General features: G+C 37.2%; 1 protein-coding gene across 1 annotated transcript in view; it reads right to left on the bottom strand.

Annotated features, from left to right (window-relative positions):
* Positions 1-319: 319 nt before the first annotated feature.
* Positions 320-18,162, bottom strand: part of TGFB2 (transforming growth factor beta 2) — a 91,154-nt gene continuing 73,311 nt past the window's right edge. The window contains exons 3-7 of the mRNA XM_088146557.1: positions 11,897-12,029; positions 11,678-11,788; positions 10,419-10,590; positions 6,829-6,982; positions 320-3,772 (exon numbers count right to left, since the gene is read on the bottom strand). Of these exons, the coding sequence (XP_088002683.1) occupies positions 3,614-3,772; positions 6,829-6,982; positions 10,419-10,590; positions 11,678-11,788; positions 11,897-12,029 (729 nt within the window). The 3' untranslated portion in view covers positions 320-3,613. The remainder of the gene's footprint in view (positions 3,773-6,828; positions 6,983-10,418; positions 10,591-11,677; positions 11,789-11,896; positions 12,030-18,162) is intronic.

An 18,162-nucleotide genomic window follows, 5' to 3' on the forward strand; every position in this document is an offset into this window, starting at 1 on the left:
CTTGAAATAAGGCCCTGAACTCAAATGTGTTCACAATCGGAATGGTGTCCATGAACTAATTTTCACCAAAATCCCTCTCCTAGGCTGTCTTGAAGGTTCTCTTTACTACTAATAGCACTTTGAGAAAGAAATAGCTGGAGGATGGCAATTTTAGCCCCAAATCACCATCTCTGCACTGCTACCCCCCCTCCCAAATAAAATATACACCCAAATCCTACTCTTCCCCTATATTTTGTAACATTATTTTCATTTAATTGACATGCTTTGATGCATATCAAAGCAGAACTTAAAATATGATTAACTGATCTATTTTTTATACATTACAAGGAACATCTGAAAACTGATGACTGCTGATGTTCATGTGAATTCTAATGATCTCAGATTAATTATATATCTGTTCCCAAAAATGTAATCTCTTCATAAATATTTATTTCTCAACCGTTTAGATGTGCACCAGTAAGTGGTGGCTTTTAGATTGCTGTCATTCAGATACTCATGTACAGCTATTGAGAGTAAGCCTATCAAACAGTCTTGAACTTCTTTTTGGAATAAACATGCACAGAATTATATATCGAAGGTAAGATATCTATAAGGTTTTGAGCTCAGAATTTAGAATTTCAGAATTAAAATATAATTGTCATTGATGTCCATGGGGCAGGGTGATTTGTGTGTGTGTGTGTGTATGTATGTTATGCAACTTGTCCAGAATCAGATTTGAGCACACTATAAAAACTGTAAAATAAATAATAATCAGAAATTACATATGAATGCTTATGTTGAGGGATGTAGATTCCTATAGAAGAGAAACACTGAAAAGTTTTCCACTTCTAAAGCAGTTTAAAATAATTTGAAAAGGAAAAAAAGGCATTTCTGTAATTTTATTAGTTTCTTTTAATGAAGAAATGGCAAAAAAAAAAAAAAAAAAGTGATCAGGAGAACAATGAATTATATACAGATAAAATGCCTGATCTTATAAATCAGTTGTGAGGCTGGTGATTTGAGAAAGACAATTTTGTGAACAATTAGTTCACTGTCTCCAGGAAAGATAAGTAAAGCTTCTTAATAATGACTTAGGTTCATCAAATGATTTATCATTAAAAAAAAGTGCCCTTCTTTCTGAATACGGCTTTAGTCTATAGCATGTTTAAGTTTAAATCTTGGAGGGTTGGAAAAAATGATTCAGTAATTTGTTGTTAGGGTTAAATCCAATTTAGGCTACAATCCTGGATATGTTACCTAGGAATAAGATTCAGTTGAATAAAGCTTAAAGGATTGGCTAATGCTGGGTGAGATTTATGGAAGTTAAAGCCACCAGTTTGGAAAAGACATGTTTAAATAAGTTAAATGTGATTTATGTGACAATTATTTGTATTCAATATAGGGCATAATTTCATTTAATATTACTTTGGTACCATTGGATTACAATATTCATGCAAAATACCTAGGGACTGTATTTACCTTGGTGTAAAACTCATATATCTGACATGTTCCTGCCCCAGCCTTAACATTTCTGGGGGAAAAAAACCCTAAATCATCAAAAGCTAATGTTTCTTGAACTAAATCAACATTAAACAGGTATGATTTTCTTCACCATACTATGACTTCCAGAATGCCCAAATCCAACTGTGGAGAGCACAGGTTGAGAAGCAAGATCCTTCCTGTGTATATCTAGCTAGATAGGGCAGTGTATATCTGTATGTGTAAATGAGCGGTGAACGTACAGCTACTCAGTTTTGTCCAACTTCCAAAGGGCACACATAAGCTTTAATGAATTCCTATATCCCCAAATCCTGCCAACTGGGCTCTGTTGAGGAGGAAAAAGACAACATTCAGTTGTTTTCTGTCTGCCCCACTGTACCAAGAAGCTGGTTGCTGAAACTACCACTCTCTTAGAAAGTGTCTATGTTGGAGCAGAGAGATAGCACATCATCCTTCCTTTCCTTTAAATTAAACTCCAATTTAATTAACGGGTCCTATTACAGTACCCTTTTAAGCAATGAAAGACATTTTTTGCAGTTGCACATGTAACCAGCCTTTTGCTCTGATGTTGCACAGTCCCATCAGAATTGCCCAGGCCATCGGTGCCTTCTGATCTGGCAGATCCTGTCTCTGGACTAACTGCTTGTGAGCGGAACAAGATGGCCAAAGGCAGACTCTGGTCTCATCCCATCCCCCAACTCCAGAAAGGTGTGAAGTTCAGAGTTTTAAGATGTTTGAAGATATATACATTTTATACAAAACAATATTTAAATCTATCCCTCTGTCTACATACAGGCTGAAAGGAAGAAAAGGTAACTTAGGTCATAAAGATGAAAAACAACATACAAAACGCGTGTATAGCAAATATTATAAAACATGTATTTGTAGTGCAAGTTAAAAGTACAGGGGACTCTACTTATACTGGCCAGCTCAAGGGAAGCACATGATTCTGAGTAATCAACAAGAGCCCCCAAATTCAAATTCTTCAGAGTTGACAGTATTAACAGAATACAAAAATATGGTGAGAATTTACACATTACACATAAAGTACTTAATTTTTTAATAGTTTACAATAGAGATCTACAGATATGTTTCCAAATTAGCTGGCTTCTTACTACCCACCCTATTTTAATACTATAGGTGTGGTTACATATACCAAAAACAATCTCAAAGCAATAGTTATACAGCAACATATTAGGGTCTGAAGATGAGACCAGTACATGTTAAATATTTCACTGGCTTACTAAATTGATTGTTTATTCATTTGTAGTTGTTGTTTTAATCTTAATAGACTTGTCTTTGAGACGAAAACAAAACGTCCTTTATTAATAACCTCTTCAGTATTAAAAGAATGGCAAAAGGCTTTACATAGAAGCCTTCCTAGGCTTTCGGCAAGAAAACAAGGTGTGTGTGGCTTTTCTTTTGAAGTAGACGTTCTTAATAACGAAACAACAGAGTTCTGTTTTAACTGGGTTAAACTAATCATTGATTTCAGAATATTTCCGAGTTTGTGTTCCCCAGGTATTAAACACATTTCTAGCCATTTATTTGGTCTGAACATTTCTGTTTTTCTTCTCTGTCCCCCAAACCCTATGGCAATACATATTCTTGTTTGATCGTATTACACAAAAATAAATAATGCACTGTTAATTCTAAAAACTACAAGGAACAGATAGGGTATCTATGGCATAACAATACAAAGATCAAGTAAGCCACGGGATAGATACAGCAACTCCACTTAATGGGGTTTTTCCTGTTTTTTTCCTTTCACATAAGAACTCTTAACAAATTCTTCCAGTGTTTATTTTTAAAAAGGTTTTTCTTTCTTTTTTCTTTCTTTCTTGTTAGTATTTTTGCTTTCCTAAAAAATGCTTCTTGTCTATCTCACTAACCAAGTAGATGAAATGTAGGATAAGGTCTTCACGGTTTTGCATCAGATGACTGTTTAAAAACAAAACACAAAACAATGAAATAAACTCTCAATCCATTCGGACTAGTACCGCTTTTTTTCTTTTTTAAAAAAAAAACATGGATGATGTGTTCTTTCCGTTTCTTTCTTTTTGAATGTTTCTTTTTCTTCCTTACTTTCCAGAGAAAAAAAATGTACACACTCCAAAATGCTTCCATACATCCCTTAGCTGCATTTGCAAGACTTTACAATCATGTTTGAAAGCTGTTCAATTTTGGGTGTTTTGCCAATGTAATACAAGATAGTGAGCGGTTCTAGATCCTGGGATACACAGCACGGAGATGCGGATGCTTCTGGATTGATTGTGTTATACAAGCTAAGTACCTAGAAGGAAAAAGGAAAATAAATATATATATATATATATATATATATATATATATATATACACATACCAATACCAATACCAATACTTTAATGGCCAAGTATAAAACATACACAAGGAATTTATCTTCGGTGATAACAGCAAAATCAACGGTGCGTTTGGATAAGAGCAAAAAAAAGATCACATGGTATTCAGCAAAGCAATGGCACGAGGGAAAAAACTATTCTGATGTCTGGATGTTTTAACATATACGTTATATACGTCTTCAAATTTTCCAGGTATTACAGGGGCAAGCAACTTTGGGTAACTAGAGCCATAGGGGTCTGATGGTACCATTGCCATGGTGACAATGTATTCATTTAAAGTAATTATACTCAACTTCTTTTCCTCTGTATAAGCCTAGACAACTGGAATCAATAAAAACACAGATATGTAAAACTTCCAAACAGCAGAGAACATTTACAGCAGTGAATTACTTATTTTTTTTCTGAAACAGCTGTTTGATAAAAAAGACACCAATGTAAATACTGAATACCCTCTAAAAGTGGAAGGTTTTCTCCAGATTCTGGGCATCACAAGAGGGGACAGAGTTGAAAATTACATCTCATTCTTTGGCTTTTTTGGGGTGGGATAGGTGGTAAGGTTATGTAAAATAACTTAAGAAAAAGCAGGGGAGAAAGATAAATTGCCCCATCAACATGTTGCTTTTTGCCATCAAATGCCACTGGCAGTGAGGATGGGGGGGGGGGGTGGCTACACCTGACCTATTGCAGATAGTTTCTCAGTTCCACACATTTCAACTTGCTTCTAAGAACAAATGAAAGCCCCGTGGGATGAGGCCTATTCAGTCCAAAGCCCTCTTTCCAGAATGACCAATCAAACACTTACAGGAAGCCCATAGAAGCCCTAGCTCTCTCCCACTGTTTTTCCATCAGAACGAATAAGCATGTCTTCTAGGAAGCATGTCTTCCCAAGATAAATGGACCATTTCTATGTATTTAGGGTCAGAGACCAAACGTTTAAAAAATGCCTACAAAACATGTAAAATCATTTAAAAACAAATGTACCACATAGCCTCCACCTTTATAAACACTGCAATTTGTAATCCTTTCTGTAGATCTGAACACACATTTCTACTGTCAGGCATTAGCACAATTCCTACTCATTTAAGGAACTCTAGTTGTCCACGGCAGCACTTGCCATCAGTTCATATTTCTTTACGCTGGCTTTTTGGCAGTGGGATGCTGTGTGGAGCTGGTTGCTTTTTTACTACCAGATAAGCAAGCTATGCTTTATTATCAAAGGAGCAGAGCAGTGTCCAAGTCTGAGTTTTCTGAGGCTAAGTTTTCTCTGAATTTGAGACCCAACTTTACCATTATGCATCATGTGGTAAAATGGAACAGATACAGATTTAGACAAGGGTTATACTGCTGCCATTTTTATACACCCTTCAACATTGCAACTGTAACTGAGACCTTCTTACTGCCACATGGACATGACTTTTATAACCCACACTGAAATGGATGGGAACTGCTTAAAAACTCAGGATTCATTCAAATGGCGCAATCGCAGGAAAGGGCACATTGCAACAAAGCGTGCAGAGGTGCTGACTCTTATCAGCGTAAAAAGCAATATGTGTGCATGGGTCTTTCAAAAATTGGACTTAATGATTTTTAGTTTCTGCAAAATAAAATATGCTGGAAGGAAGGGAAAAAGGGTGTATGGGTTGGGAATGCCTTAGGAGAAGATAGTGGGGAAAATAGTGACTGAAGTTGCAGATGTAGGAGATTCCACAGAAAAGGAATCACAAGAAAAGGAAATCACAAGGAATCATAGAGTGGACAGAACTGGGCTAGATGGATCAACAATCTCATTCAGTAGGTGGCAACTTCATATAGTATTTTTAAATATGTACATGTTTATGTAAATAAAAGGGTAGGTGCTTATGCTATCAAGATAATATTGCCAAAAAAGGAAGAAAAAGAAGAAACAGCTCCAAAATATACATCCTTAAAACCAGAGGGCTAAGATCAAGAATAAGAAAGTCTTTTAAAGCATATTGAATGAGAAGGAAGTATCATTCTCATTCTGAAGAAGGAAGTCTTCCTTCATGAAACTGAACTGAGTGAAAATCTTCCATCTCTTCTGGAACACTGTTCACGTTGGACTCTACACACTCAGCAGAAAATAGGAAGATTTCAGTATTTCAGTATTTTCCACGAAAGGCTGTAGCTCACAGGATCACTAAGGCAGGACCCATAGGTACAGTCTAACTTTTCCTTCCATACACCCTGAGAAAATATGGCGTTGATGGCTGAGCTGAAACAAGACTGTGATCACTGAGCATGAAAAATCTAAGTGGAAACTAAAATAAAACGTTACAGTGTTTCTGACAATACAAGGATTGCTTTTGCTGCCTCATCTTTGATTTCTCTTGAGCTTCTTTCCATGTTCAGTCTGGATCTGAAGCGCAGCTTTTCTACTTTTAAAATATTCTCTTTCCCCTTCCTTTAATTTCTGTCAAGGGTGTATGCCCAAAATAGATCAATCAGTTAAGTTACAACAAACTGAAATGAGGATCTTATATTATTAAAATATTTTCTTTTCTATTCTACAATCTCTACTCAGATTGTGGCTTTGGTTGACTGGCCTATCTTTAATCCAGAAACAGGAACAGTCCCACGCAATCCACACAACCAATTCAAAAAACCAAACACAAGCTATTGAAGAATTGTGCTTAAAATGTATTATGAGGACCAATGTTATTATTTAAATATATCAGCTATTTTAAGAAAAATTTGATAGCAAATAAGGACTTTTACTGTTTTGGAAATTGTTACTGTTTTTGAAAAAAAGTTGAGTAAATGAAGTGTTACCATGATATGATCTATCAATGAAATTAATTAAAATGTAATTTGAATTGATAAAATATTGATTGATTGATTGATTGATTGATTGATTGAATTTATCTCCACCCATTTCCCCCCAATGGGGAACTCAAAATATGTTTTGCTCTGTTTTATAGCCCTAATATTACTCAGTTTTATAAGATACTTACTCTACTGTGCTGAGTATCTGAGCTCCATAAATAGGGACAAGCTCCTGCACAGAAATTTGCATGGTATCCTTTAGGTTCATGTATCCATTTCCATCCAAGATCTCTCTTGAAATCAATATAAAATGGACGCAGGCAGCAGTTATCTTGCACATTCCTGTAAATGGAATTGCAGACATATATTTAATAAGCTTCTGCCAATGGGATCGTTCTTTAATGCAATAAATCATTCAGAGATGCAACAGTCAGCCTCTTTTGTTGGTGAATTTTATGAAGTCTTCAGTTTACTGATTTTTTATGGCACAGTTTCAGCACTCTCACATTAATAAAATGTAGTTTCCAACTTGTCGGAAATAAATCTAAACCTAGTGCATAGGACTGCATCTTATGTATATTCCATCACAAAAATGATTGGACAGAAGAGTGTCAGTTGGAAAACTCTTCCCAATGCAAAGTGCAGCTTTAATGAATTGTGGGGGGAGGGGGGATGCTTAGGACCATAGCAAAGGAAAAAAATAATATTATCAGATTCCCTCACCTGCAGAATGGCTATTGGCCATTTTTAAAAAGGCACATTTAATCACTCTTTTGCTTTGGTTCTCACAGTCTGTCACAGATTGTGGTAGGGAGAAATCCTTGACTTTACACATACAAACACAAACACACACATTGTGAAGTTTAATGCTATATCTTTGTACTGTATGCCACTCTGAGTCCACAACTTACAAACATTCAAGCATAAAAAAGAATTAATGAATGAAATTTCAGTATCATATAGTAATTATGAAATGAGACAGGAACAATTCTTAGGGAATATGTATTAAAACAGGTTTTTAAGGATGCATTAAAATGGCATGTGACTGACAATGTATGGGCAAATATATTCAGGAAAGGTTATCTCTTCATTCCTCATGTGTGACTGTTTATGTTTTACTTTGTTTTGATTTGTTTTTGTTGTTTGGAAATCAGGTGGCCTAAATATAAAATTAAATAAAAATTGTAATCTGGTCCTTTCCAGCTAGGAGTTTAGGAGCAGGGTGGTGGTTGTTTCACTTGGCTAATAATAGCTTTATGGGTGCCATACAGAATGTCCAGATTTCCTACAGACATTTTGAGTTTCTGTTTCTATCTTATAATTTTGTAATATGCAATCAGTCATAACTAGATATAATTCTCACATTCATCTCTAAGACTGGCTAGAGATTTTTATTTGCATCCTTAAGTAAATTATATTTCTATGTTTCTCTGCTTTCAAGGAGAACGGATATCAAATATATATTGCTCAAAGCAAAAGAGGAAAGTAGAACAAATCTTAGTCTGCTGGCTGCTAGGGTTCTTGTAAAGGTGGATCTTGTTCTGGTTAATGTGATTAGAGGCACATCTGCAAGACATCTGCAGGTGCAGAATCCAGAAGCTACATTAGCCATTCATAGGAAAAATATGAATCCGCAATTTGCAGGGCAGTTAGGGGTGGTTCTCTTTTTCAAGGAACCCTTTATCTGAAACCAGGTCTAGCTGAAAGGGAAGGAATTATAGGAGCAGGGACCTTGAAGTTGTGCCTTAACAATCAGCACCAAATGACAGATTCAGCCGAGGCACAACTCTCCTGGTCAGTCTTTTTCATCGTGATGACATGTACTGCATTGCTATTCAGATCATAATCATCATTTCTACAAGTTTATATATGCAGTTTCTTTTGAGTGGAGTGGACACGTCGATGCAATTTTTGGGGGAACAGTACAAAAGGGTTTATCATACCATAGCCTCCCAGCCTGGCCTAAGTCCTGGTATTCCTTAGAAGGCTCTATTCAGAAAAGTCCTGATCCTATTTATCTTCCAAACTCAGGCAAGATCAGCTAAATGCTGTCACCTGCTGAAGTCTATTTTTATAACTGCATCCATACAAATAAATTAGCAAATGCAAAATTTATCCAGATGAATGCTCTCAGTTATGCTATTGGTATGGGCAGGGAGGGGCAGAGGAATCTTTCTTTAACTAGGCTTATAGGCTGTTCCAGTACCAACTGACTCTGAGCAGTTTACATCCATAATTTAAGTAATAAGATCAAAACAAAATACAGCCGTAAAACATGATTGCTTGCCTCCTGCCTGAGAAATAAGCAGTGACCCAACAACAATAAGAGCACCCCCCCCACACACACACACACAAGAGTGAAATAATAAAACCCGTCAAGTCTGAAAGGCTTGCCAAAAAAGCCAATTTTTCATGATTTTAAAAGAACCCAAGGAATTGGGGCCAACTTCATCTCAGGGGAACAGAGTTCCATAGAAAGGGGGCAACGATTGAGAAAGGGCAATCTGTGGTTCCTGCAAATGCTGCTTCCTAGGGATAGGGATCTAGAGGAAGCCTTCCCTTCCAGATCTTATTAGACAGGCAGCAGCTGCCAAAGCATGTGGTCCTGCAGATATCCAGGACCTGAGCCATGTATGCCTTTGAAGGTGAAGAACAGCACCATAAGTTGCAGCTGGAAGTCAACCAGTAACCGGTGCAGCTCTTGAAGTAGTTGTGTTACGTGGCAAATTAACTGGTCTCCATGACTATCTAAGCCTCTGCTTTCTGGACCAGCTACAGCTTCTAGATGGTCTTCAAGAGTAGCCCCAGATAGTATATTGCAGTAATCAGAATGAGAGGTTACCAAGACATGAGTGATAGTCAGTAGCACCTCCTGAACCAGGAAAGGCCATAACTAGTGCACAAGATGGGGTGGTGGAAAGGCCTTCCTAGCCACTGTTGCCCCCTGTTCTTCCAGCAGGAGCTGTGACTCCAGGAGGTTCTCCACATTATAAGCCAGTTCTGCATAGGAAATGCAATCCTGTCCAGTACCAAAGATGGAATATTCCTGGTATCAGAAAGCTTCTGAACCCAAAGCCACTCAATCTTGCTGCAACTGAGCCTAAGTTCCTCCCCATCCAGACCCTAACAGGTTCCAAGCACAGGACGGACCCTCAACTACATTTTCTGATTTCTAGCACTCCATCAGCAGCTGCTCAGTTACTACATAATTCTGAGCATATGCTCTTGATTTATACATTGAAGATATTACTAGAGCATGGTGATTCTATCTGTTTAATTTTTCAGACTGGAGATAGCCTACTTTCCAAACCAGAATATACAGCCAAAATGTCACAGGGACTTTTAACGAAGGTGCAAATGAAAGCAAACATTATTCTTTAGTTAAATTGTACAGATTGCCAGAAAATGAACAGATGAGATTTAGGGTTGTATGTATAATCTGATGAGTGTGAAGGCCCCCCACTCTTGATCTGCTCCTTGACATTATGAAGCAGCTGCTTGATGGTTTCTTTGCCAACTATCCTGAAGGAAGTTCTTCAAAGTAGCCACCCAAGTCCTTGAGCAGCTGCAGCTCTTCAAGGACTTTGAGGAACCAATCCAGAGATGTACAAACTTTTATCCAAAGTTATGTTCTTTTTTGTGTGGGAGAGTGACATATTCCTTTCAATAAAACGCTGTTAAAATTATAAATAAAAAACAGATTTTTTTTAAAAAAAATGGTCTGCGTTCATATTTCTATGCATGCACACAAGCCTATAATATCTTAGTATGTAATTACCTAAAACAATAGGCAGCATCTAAAGCACGCTTCTTCCGCCGGCTGGACTGTTGCGACTCAAGTCTGTAGGAGGGTAATAACATTAGCAGAAGATGTGGGTTCTTCCCACTGTATTTTTTCCTACCGGACTTTAAAGCTTTCTCACCACTGGAATAAGGGTGGTCATCAATACCTTCAAAAAATACATTTGGGTAATAAATATCGTGTTGCTTTTTTTGGAACAAATTATATAAAGTATCTCTTCACAAGAAACCTAAATCATAGAATAATCAGGTGTGCTGGCATCAGCTGGGCTGATTTAAGACATGCTGATATGAGTATGTGAACGTGGGAAGAAGGGACCTGCACTGAGTTAAATATCCTATATTCTTATTATCTCTGCATCATTTCAGACCAGGAACACCTGCTTCATTCATTAGTCATATGATCAGTTATAGGTTTCCTTCTTCCACAATTATTATAAATATCCACATGATATTTATTTAATCCCAAGCAAACATTAATGCTTTTTATGCAGGGCCATCAACAATAGTGTGTAGCCTCAACAATCCATGGAGATGAAGCCGCTAGAGAACCAGCCTCAGGGAAGCAGCGACCAAGCTGCAAAGATGCTTATCACAGCCTAGCAAAGGCGTTCTGCATGCTGATGTACCAGATAATTAATGCAAATAGCTAACACAGATAAGCACGTGAATCTAGTTACCTGCACTGTCATCTAGACTCTATTAGTGTGCTTGGATGTATCTTTTGGATACAGTTAAGGTCACCAGTTAGATTATGGCCAGGGTTTAAATTAGTCATGTAAATTTTGAATGTAAGTTTCCCTGAGCATCAGTGCTGATATCTACTGGCGCCTAAAGAGCTATGGTTGGATGCTCAATATTCAGAGGCCTTAAGCATTGGGTCTTTGTCTTGAACGAGGAGTTGCAAGATGAATACACAAAGATCACAAAAGCAGAAAGATTTACAGGAGTACTAATGGAGTTGGAAAGACAACTATGGTACAAAGTACTTTATTATACATGTTCTAATCCATTATCATACTGACCAGCTTGAACAAAGATAACTTCAGCAGTATTTAGAGAATGTTATACCAGATTTTTAAAGCATTTGTTTAAGGACCATTTTTCCCCACTCCATCTGACTCTCCACATTCTCCTTCACTAGCTGAGAACAGCAGCAGTGGACATATTATAAGATCTGCTGAAACATTCATATTTATTACACAATTATTGTATTTTTAAATTTTCAGTTATTACCTGCAAATCTTGCCTCTAATTCTTCACTTTTATTTGGGATAATATAATTATTTGAAGGCACAAATGTACAGCATGGACAATGTAAACTGATCTTAAGTCCCAAATTCCTGTCTGCAAAACATAAGAGAAAAAAAATTGCTTTACATCAGGTCAGGCCAGACTTCAAACTATTCAAACTTAATATAGGTTAATTCTAAATAATTAAAAGATTACTGTCACCTTTGTGGTGGAGCCATTCATGTACAGCATCAGTTACATCAAAAGATAACCATTCGCCTTCAGCTCTTGTCTTCACAACCTTGCTATCAATATAACGCTGTGTAGGTGATGTGGGATCTTTGTTTTTGAGCATCTACAAAGAAAAGAAGAAAATTTATATTCTGTGATTTGGGGTTCTCACAATTTAATCTGGAAAAAAAAATAACTAAGAGGAACTCAAAACAGAATACAGAAAATAACTGCAAATCACAAAAACTTGTGTCACCTGCCTATCTATGTCATGAAAACAAATTCTAACATAGTTCTTTGACCAATTCTTACAAAGCAGAAATACAAGAAAACATCTTGAAATATTTTGTAGAGATAGGCAGCTCAACCTGCATGAGTGAGATTCTTTCCTTCACATAGATTTTGTATATAAACTTCTCCAATATCTATTGCTTTAGCACAACTTGAAATACATTAACCAATTTTTCCTGATGTCATTCCTTTTTACATAAATGTCCATGATTCAGCTCTTTTTCTTTATATTCCATAACAACATTTTAAACCAATGCAAGATACGATCGATAGGTAGGTAGGTAGGTAGGTTGGTAGAGACAGACAGACAGACAGACAGACAGAATTTTTAAGACATTCATTCCTGACTGTATCTTTCATGAACAAATGCTTTTATGGTGGTTTTTAACCAGAGAAAAATGGATATCTATGCAAATTTGTTTCTTGTCAGATTTCTTTTAGGTTCCTAGAGTCTGCTTCTCTGAAATGTGGATCACTGTGATACAAGACAACCTTTAGAAGGCTTTGTTCATGACTGCGCTAATAAGCCAGCACTTCTTAATGTCTGAAATATGGAGCTCATGACAAAGAATGACTTTCAAGATGATGACGTCATACTCACTACCTGGACTGTAACTTACAAATGAATGTGACAGTTCAGGTACAGATTTTAACACATTACTACTTAATCTACTGACAATGAAATTATAATAAACAAAATGTTTAAGATGCATCTGTGAAAGTTTTGCAAGAGGTGTTAACTGCATGATAGTGCAAAATTCAGTATCATGGATATTTAAAATAAAGAGTTTGGGTCAGGTTTCAGTAGGCCTTGTTCCTTATTCACAGCATTCTGGGAGATCAAAGATGTGTCCAAATGAGCATTTAAAGGGTGAGTCTAATATAGATAACCCATCCTATACCTACTTTAAAGTTCTGTCTAACCAAGATCTTTCTTCCTTTAAAAAATACAATGTGATCACTAGGAGTCAAAAATGACTTGATGGCACATAATCAATCAATCAATTGTTGTACTGGAAATCCAATACTGATGGGACAGAACAAACATCCCATTCCAGGTATTGCCAGAATGGACTAAAGCAAATGTACTCCTAGATGCGCCAAGCTAATTTTCCCTACACCAAGTATAATCCAGACAACACACATTAATTGCAACTGAGATACTAACAATACCAAGAACTCGGTTCACCTATCAAGCATAGGTTTAACTTCCCATGAAACATATTTTACAATAAACATCCAAGTATTTTGTTTTTATCAAAGTATAATTATGGCTTCCTACATTTAGGATGCTTCCAGGCATATACTTTGCCCAAATCCTTTTTGTGTATCTTGGCTGGATGCCCTTCTTTGAACCATCATCTCTAAGTGCCTGCCCAATGGGCATTAAATTGTGGCTTGAGAATGCATGATCTCTCTGCTTTTTTACCACTGAGAATTACCATTTCTTCATTTGTCTCAGAAGATAATGATAGGCAATGCTTCTCATTACTCTCTCGCTCTTCCTCCTTCTGTCAGTTCACTCTCTTTCTCTCTTGTTCTTAATCCTTCTGGGATAGCCTTCAAGCCTTTGCTTTGTAACTAAGCTTTCATAATTCGATGTGTCTATTTCTTTTCTCTTGGTATAATTCCTTTTTTCAATTAAGTCTTGAAGTCTCCACTTTGCTCTTTTTTCTTGGAAACCTCATAGAGAAATTCTATTATTTAGATGAGAGGCTAATCCTTAGTGAAAATCCACTGTCTAGATGAGTGGCTGTTCCTTAGTTCCTGTATATTCAGTTAATATATAGATTTCTGACCTACTGGATAATAGTAACTTCAGGAAGAACAATGCCACAGGTCATAATGGGAAGCAATTCCCTAGCGCCAGACTAATTCCATAAACATTCACTGTCCCTAGAAGAAGAATTTCTACAACTTAGATGCAAATTTGGACATGCCCTAGATAGACTAGCTGATCCCTCACCAAATTTCAAGCAGTGAGTGATCTGAAGCACACTCTCCAAATAAGATCTTAAAGAAAGCTACATTCATATAGGATGAGGGAGTGCTTTTGTCCCAGACCAATGAGAATTTTAAATTTCAAAAATCCAAAGGAGCTTGTTCTCCAGAAGCATTACTCATCATATAAATGCTTAGGGCTGTGTCTTCCCATGCAAAGCAAAAAATAACAGAACTAAAATCCAGATGCTAGAGCTGGATGTCACCACACTCAAGAGGGTTAGAGATTCACACTGATGACATGCTAGGAGAAAAACTGAAATGTCTCTCAAATACAAGCTACATCTTCTTCAGTCTGCTTTTTCCAAACTTTCCTAGAATATTTTAGTTTTCCAAAATGCATATGGGTTTACCTCTTCTCACCCAGTAAATAGGACTCAGCCATTTCATTACTCAAAATGTAATTTGATCATATTCAAAAACTTTGGGGTTTACAGGATTTTCTCTTACCCCCATATCATATCACAAGGCTTATCTACTTCCAACTATCTCTCTCTCTTGAAAGCATTATGAAAAACAAAGTATCTTGGAAATAAATATATAATTTATTTTATTTTCACATTAGCGGGGCCAGAGTGAAAAAATGGGAGGAGACACCATTTCTTTCTTTGAGGATAAAATGAAGAAGAGGGCCAGGCAAGGTCCTTTTAGTTCCACAGAGGAAAGATGATTTGACAATATAATAAATATACTAAATATTACATAGTAAGTACGTAACATAATAAATATAATAAACAGACCCTTCTGCATCTTACTATGCCTGAATATTAAGCAGTGGCATTAGCACAGACGCCTGCTTCTCTCTTGCTTGCTTGAAAGTGATTGATGTTGTTGGCTGTTTGCAGAAAAGTGTTCCCATGAATAACTTTTGACAGCAGGATTTTTGGCAACTTCAGCCACCTGCTAAATACTGTAGGTCATGTTCTTCCTTCAGCTGGACTTCCTTAAAGCTATGTGCCTGCAAAGGGAAATAGTCCTGCAGAAGCGGAAGCCAATTGGGGTCTTTCTTTTGGCTTCAACCAACTTTGTATCTGGCAGGCACTGAGAACAGAGTGTGGACCTTAACAAGCTATTGTACGAGGTACAACATTCTTGCCAAAATACAAAAGGTACATATGGCTTGCCAAATGTTTTAAAGCCTATAGTTCTGTGATCCGCTTCCTGTGATCCTGCCAAGCACGTTCATCATGCAAGATTGCAAATAACAAGTACATGTGGCACACAAGCGAAACCCACTTATGGCTTGTATGGATGTAACACAACTACAGCGGATATTAATTGTTCATACTACCATAACAGTCTCTTAACAGTGGCTTCAATTTCCTCTATTCGTACTTCATCATGGTAAAAACTGGCATAGTTTAAAAATGAAAGTTTCTAGCCTTCGTGTCTGTGAGAAAAAGATTTAAATGTGTTCAGGGGCTGTAAGCTACCATGGGCCTGCACAACTATCATTTCTGTTGTGCTTTCATCTTTATTTCAATGCCAGCTCTTTATCTTGGCTGCTATAAGCACCACACCTCAATGTCTGTAATCTCTACAGCTTACATAAGGATAAAACAGTGCTCTACGTTTGTCTTTTTTCCTGGGCCAAATGTATTTTATCAAAAAGTCATCTTTGCCAAGAATTTTTTTTTTCTGCTAGAGGTTAAAATGTATTAAGCTGTGAAAATACTGAAAATGTAATTTATTTTTGGCTGCTTGAGAAATTACTCTGGATACTGTGTATTTCCATGCACCCATCTGCATCTGTGTAAAGAACTGAAGACAAGTGCACAGTAAGTGTGCAATGAGCTTTTTGATTTAAAAAAAAATGGGATGGACTACAACTTTAAGATTGTAGCTATTTGCATAAGCTGGTTTTGCACTTCAGCACTGAGTGGGAAATGCAGATAATGATACCTCCCACAATGAAGCTGCCATATTTCACCAGACTTCCTCCAATGTACTCACTTGCACTAGCAGATTCCCCTAGGGGAGATCATTTGATAGTTCTTTTTTTTTATTAATCACGTTCTAAAATAATTTATGGGGATCAAATGATTGAAAGGCAGTGAAACTGGGGCAGAAGAATTTCATTATAAAGGTATCATTCTCCATCTTACTAGTCAGCCAAAAAGTACCCTCAGAGCTAGAAGACATTTTAACATCTTACCATCCTTCCTGTCTTATTCACTTTATACTGGAAGCTGTCAAAAGAATGGATAAATAGGATGGTCACTGCTCAGAAACATGCCAAAACACTGTGTACAATTTTCAGTGGTTTAAGAGAACTCAGAGATTATTGGGAACAAAAATTAATTCATGACAAATCAAACTTCTTCTTGGCTATCACTTGCCTGAGGCATGCTAGCTTTGATTAAAAACCAGAACCATGAAACTAGAGCAAGTTTTATGATTTATGGAGGTCTTCCAGTTCATAGGCAAAAAAAAAAAAAGGTGCCTCTTGGACTTTTCAAAATTCGACATAGTCTTCCTTGAAGTCACATATATTATCTACTTTCATTCAGAGTGGATGTGGTTTTGGGGGGATCCTGCATCTGGAGGCTTTCCATCTTTAGTTTTGGATGGGGTAGCACTCCCCCATTCAAGAGTGGTATACAATCTGAGGGTCGTCTTAACCTCCCAGATCCTGCTCAAAGAGCAGGTGGAAGCTGTGACCAAGAGAGTCTTTGCACCACTTTGTATGGTGTTCCAGTTGTGCCTGTACCTGGATCAAATGGCCCTCTAGACTGTCACTCATGCCTTAGTCATCTCACAGTTGGACTACAGCAATGCTTCTACATGGGCTGCCCTTGGAGACCACTTGGAAGCTGCAGTTGGTCCGATTGCAGCAGCACAAGCAGGGTTGGGCATGCCTCAGTATGCCTGTATGACACCACTGCTTCTCGAGTTGCACTGGTTGCCATTAGGATTCCAGGTGCAATTCAAGGTATTGATCATCACCTATAAAGCTTTCCATGGCATAGGAATAGGTTCTTTGAGGGACCTCCTATCTCCCATGGTTTCTGCCCATCTGGTAAGATCAGGCAGAATCAGTGTGCTTCTGGTCCCCTCAATTAAACAAAGCCATCTATTGAGACCCAGGAGGCAAGTCTTTTCTGTTGCAGCACCTGCCTTCTGGAATGTTTTCCTTCTCCTTTTCCGTATGGTATGGTACATTCCATTCCTTCCAGAAGCTTATCAGATACCTAGGCATGCTATAGCCTCTGATAAGAGTTGCAGTAAAACCCAGAATGTTGGCTCTGTTCTTGATGTTTGATGTGCTACCAAAACATGACATTGTTTCCATAGGAAATCATTTGAACCCATTCTTGTTTTATAGTCTGTAGCTAATAAACTACCATGAAAACAACACTGCCACAACCATTCAAAGTAAGGGATAGGATGTTTTGCCCTACTCTGCTCGCCTTCCTCACCGCAATGCCTATTTCTTTTTCAAATTCCTATTTGTAAACTGAAAATGGGTCAAAGCCTTATTTTTCTAAGCAAGAAGCCTCTTAATAAAATAAAGATGTGATGAAATCAACAGAAGTGCTACTGAGGATATGTGTTCAAAGACGTTCCCATAACATTCAACCTTTTATCTGATTAAATTCCAGTAAATCTTGGATTTGGCTTCAATGTTTATAAGCAAAGGAAGAGACACTGGATGTTTGAGCTTGTTCAGTCATTTTATTTCCTCCCCCCCCCCCCCTTTAAAGTCGCTTTATCTGTCAACTGGAATTACTGGGGATCTGGAGAAAAAGCTGGAAAGTTATTGACTCATGGACAGAAACAACAGCAAAACTTCATTAGCAGTTCAGGCAAATGATGGCTGCTACATACTGAGCCAGAAATTATTAGTTACCAGTTTTTAGTTTTTTTAATATTCATTAATATAAACTGGAGACATCTATAACTGAACAGCAAATTACTAATTTGGGAAAAACATTAAATAGAAGAGATCTCTCAAGAATATAAAA

Source organism: Python bivittatus, unplaced genomic scaffold, assembly GCF_059951505.1.
Source record: "Python bivittatus isolate LINGU-HERP-01145 unplaced genomic scaffold, Pbiv_v1 ctg000020_np1212, whole genome shotgun sequence".
NCBI classification, from domain to species: Eukaryota; Metazoa; Chordata; class Lepidosauria; order Squamata; family Pythonidae; genus Python; species Python bivittatus.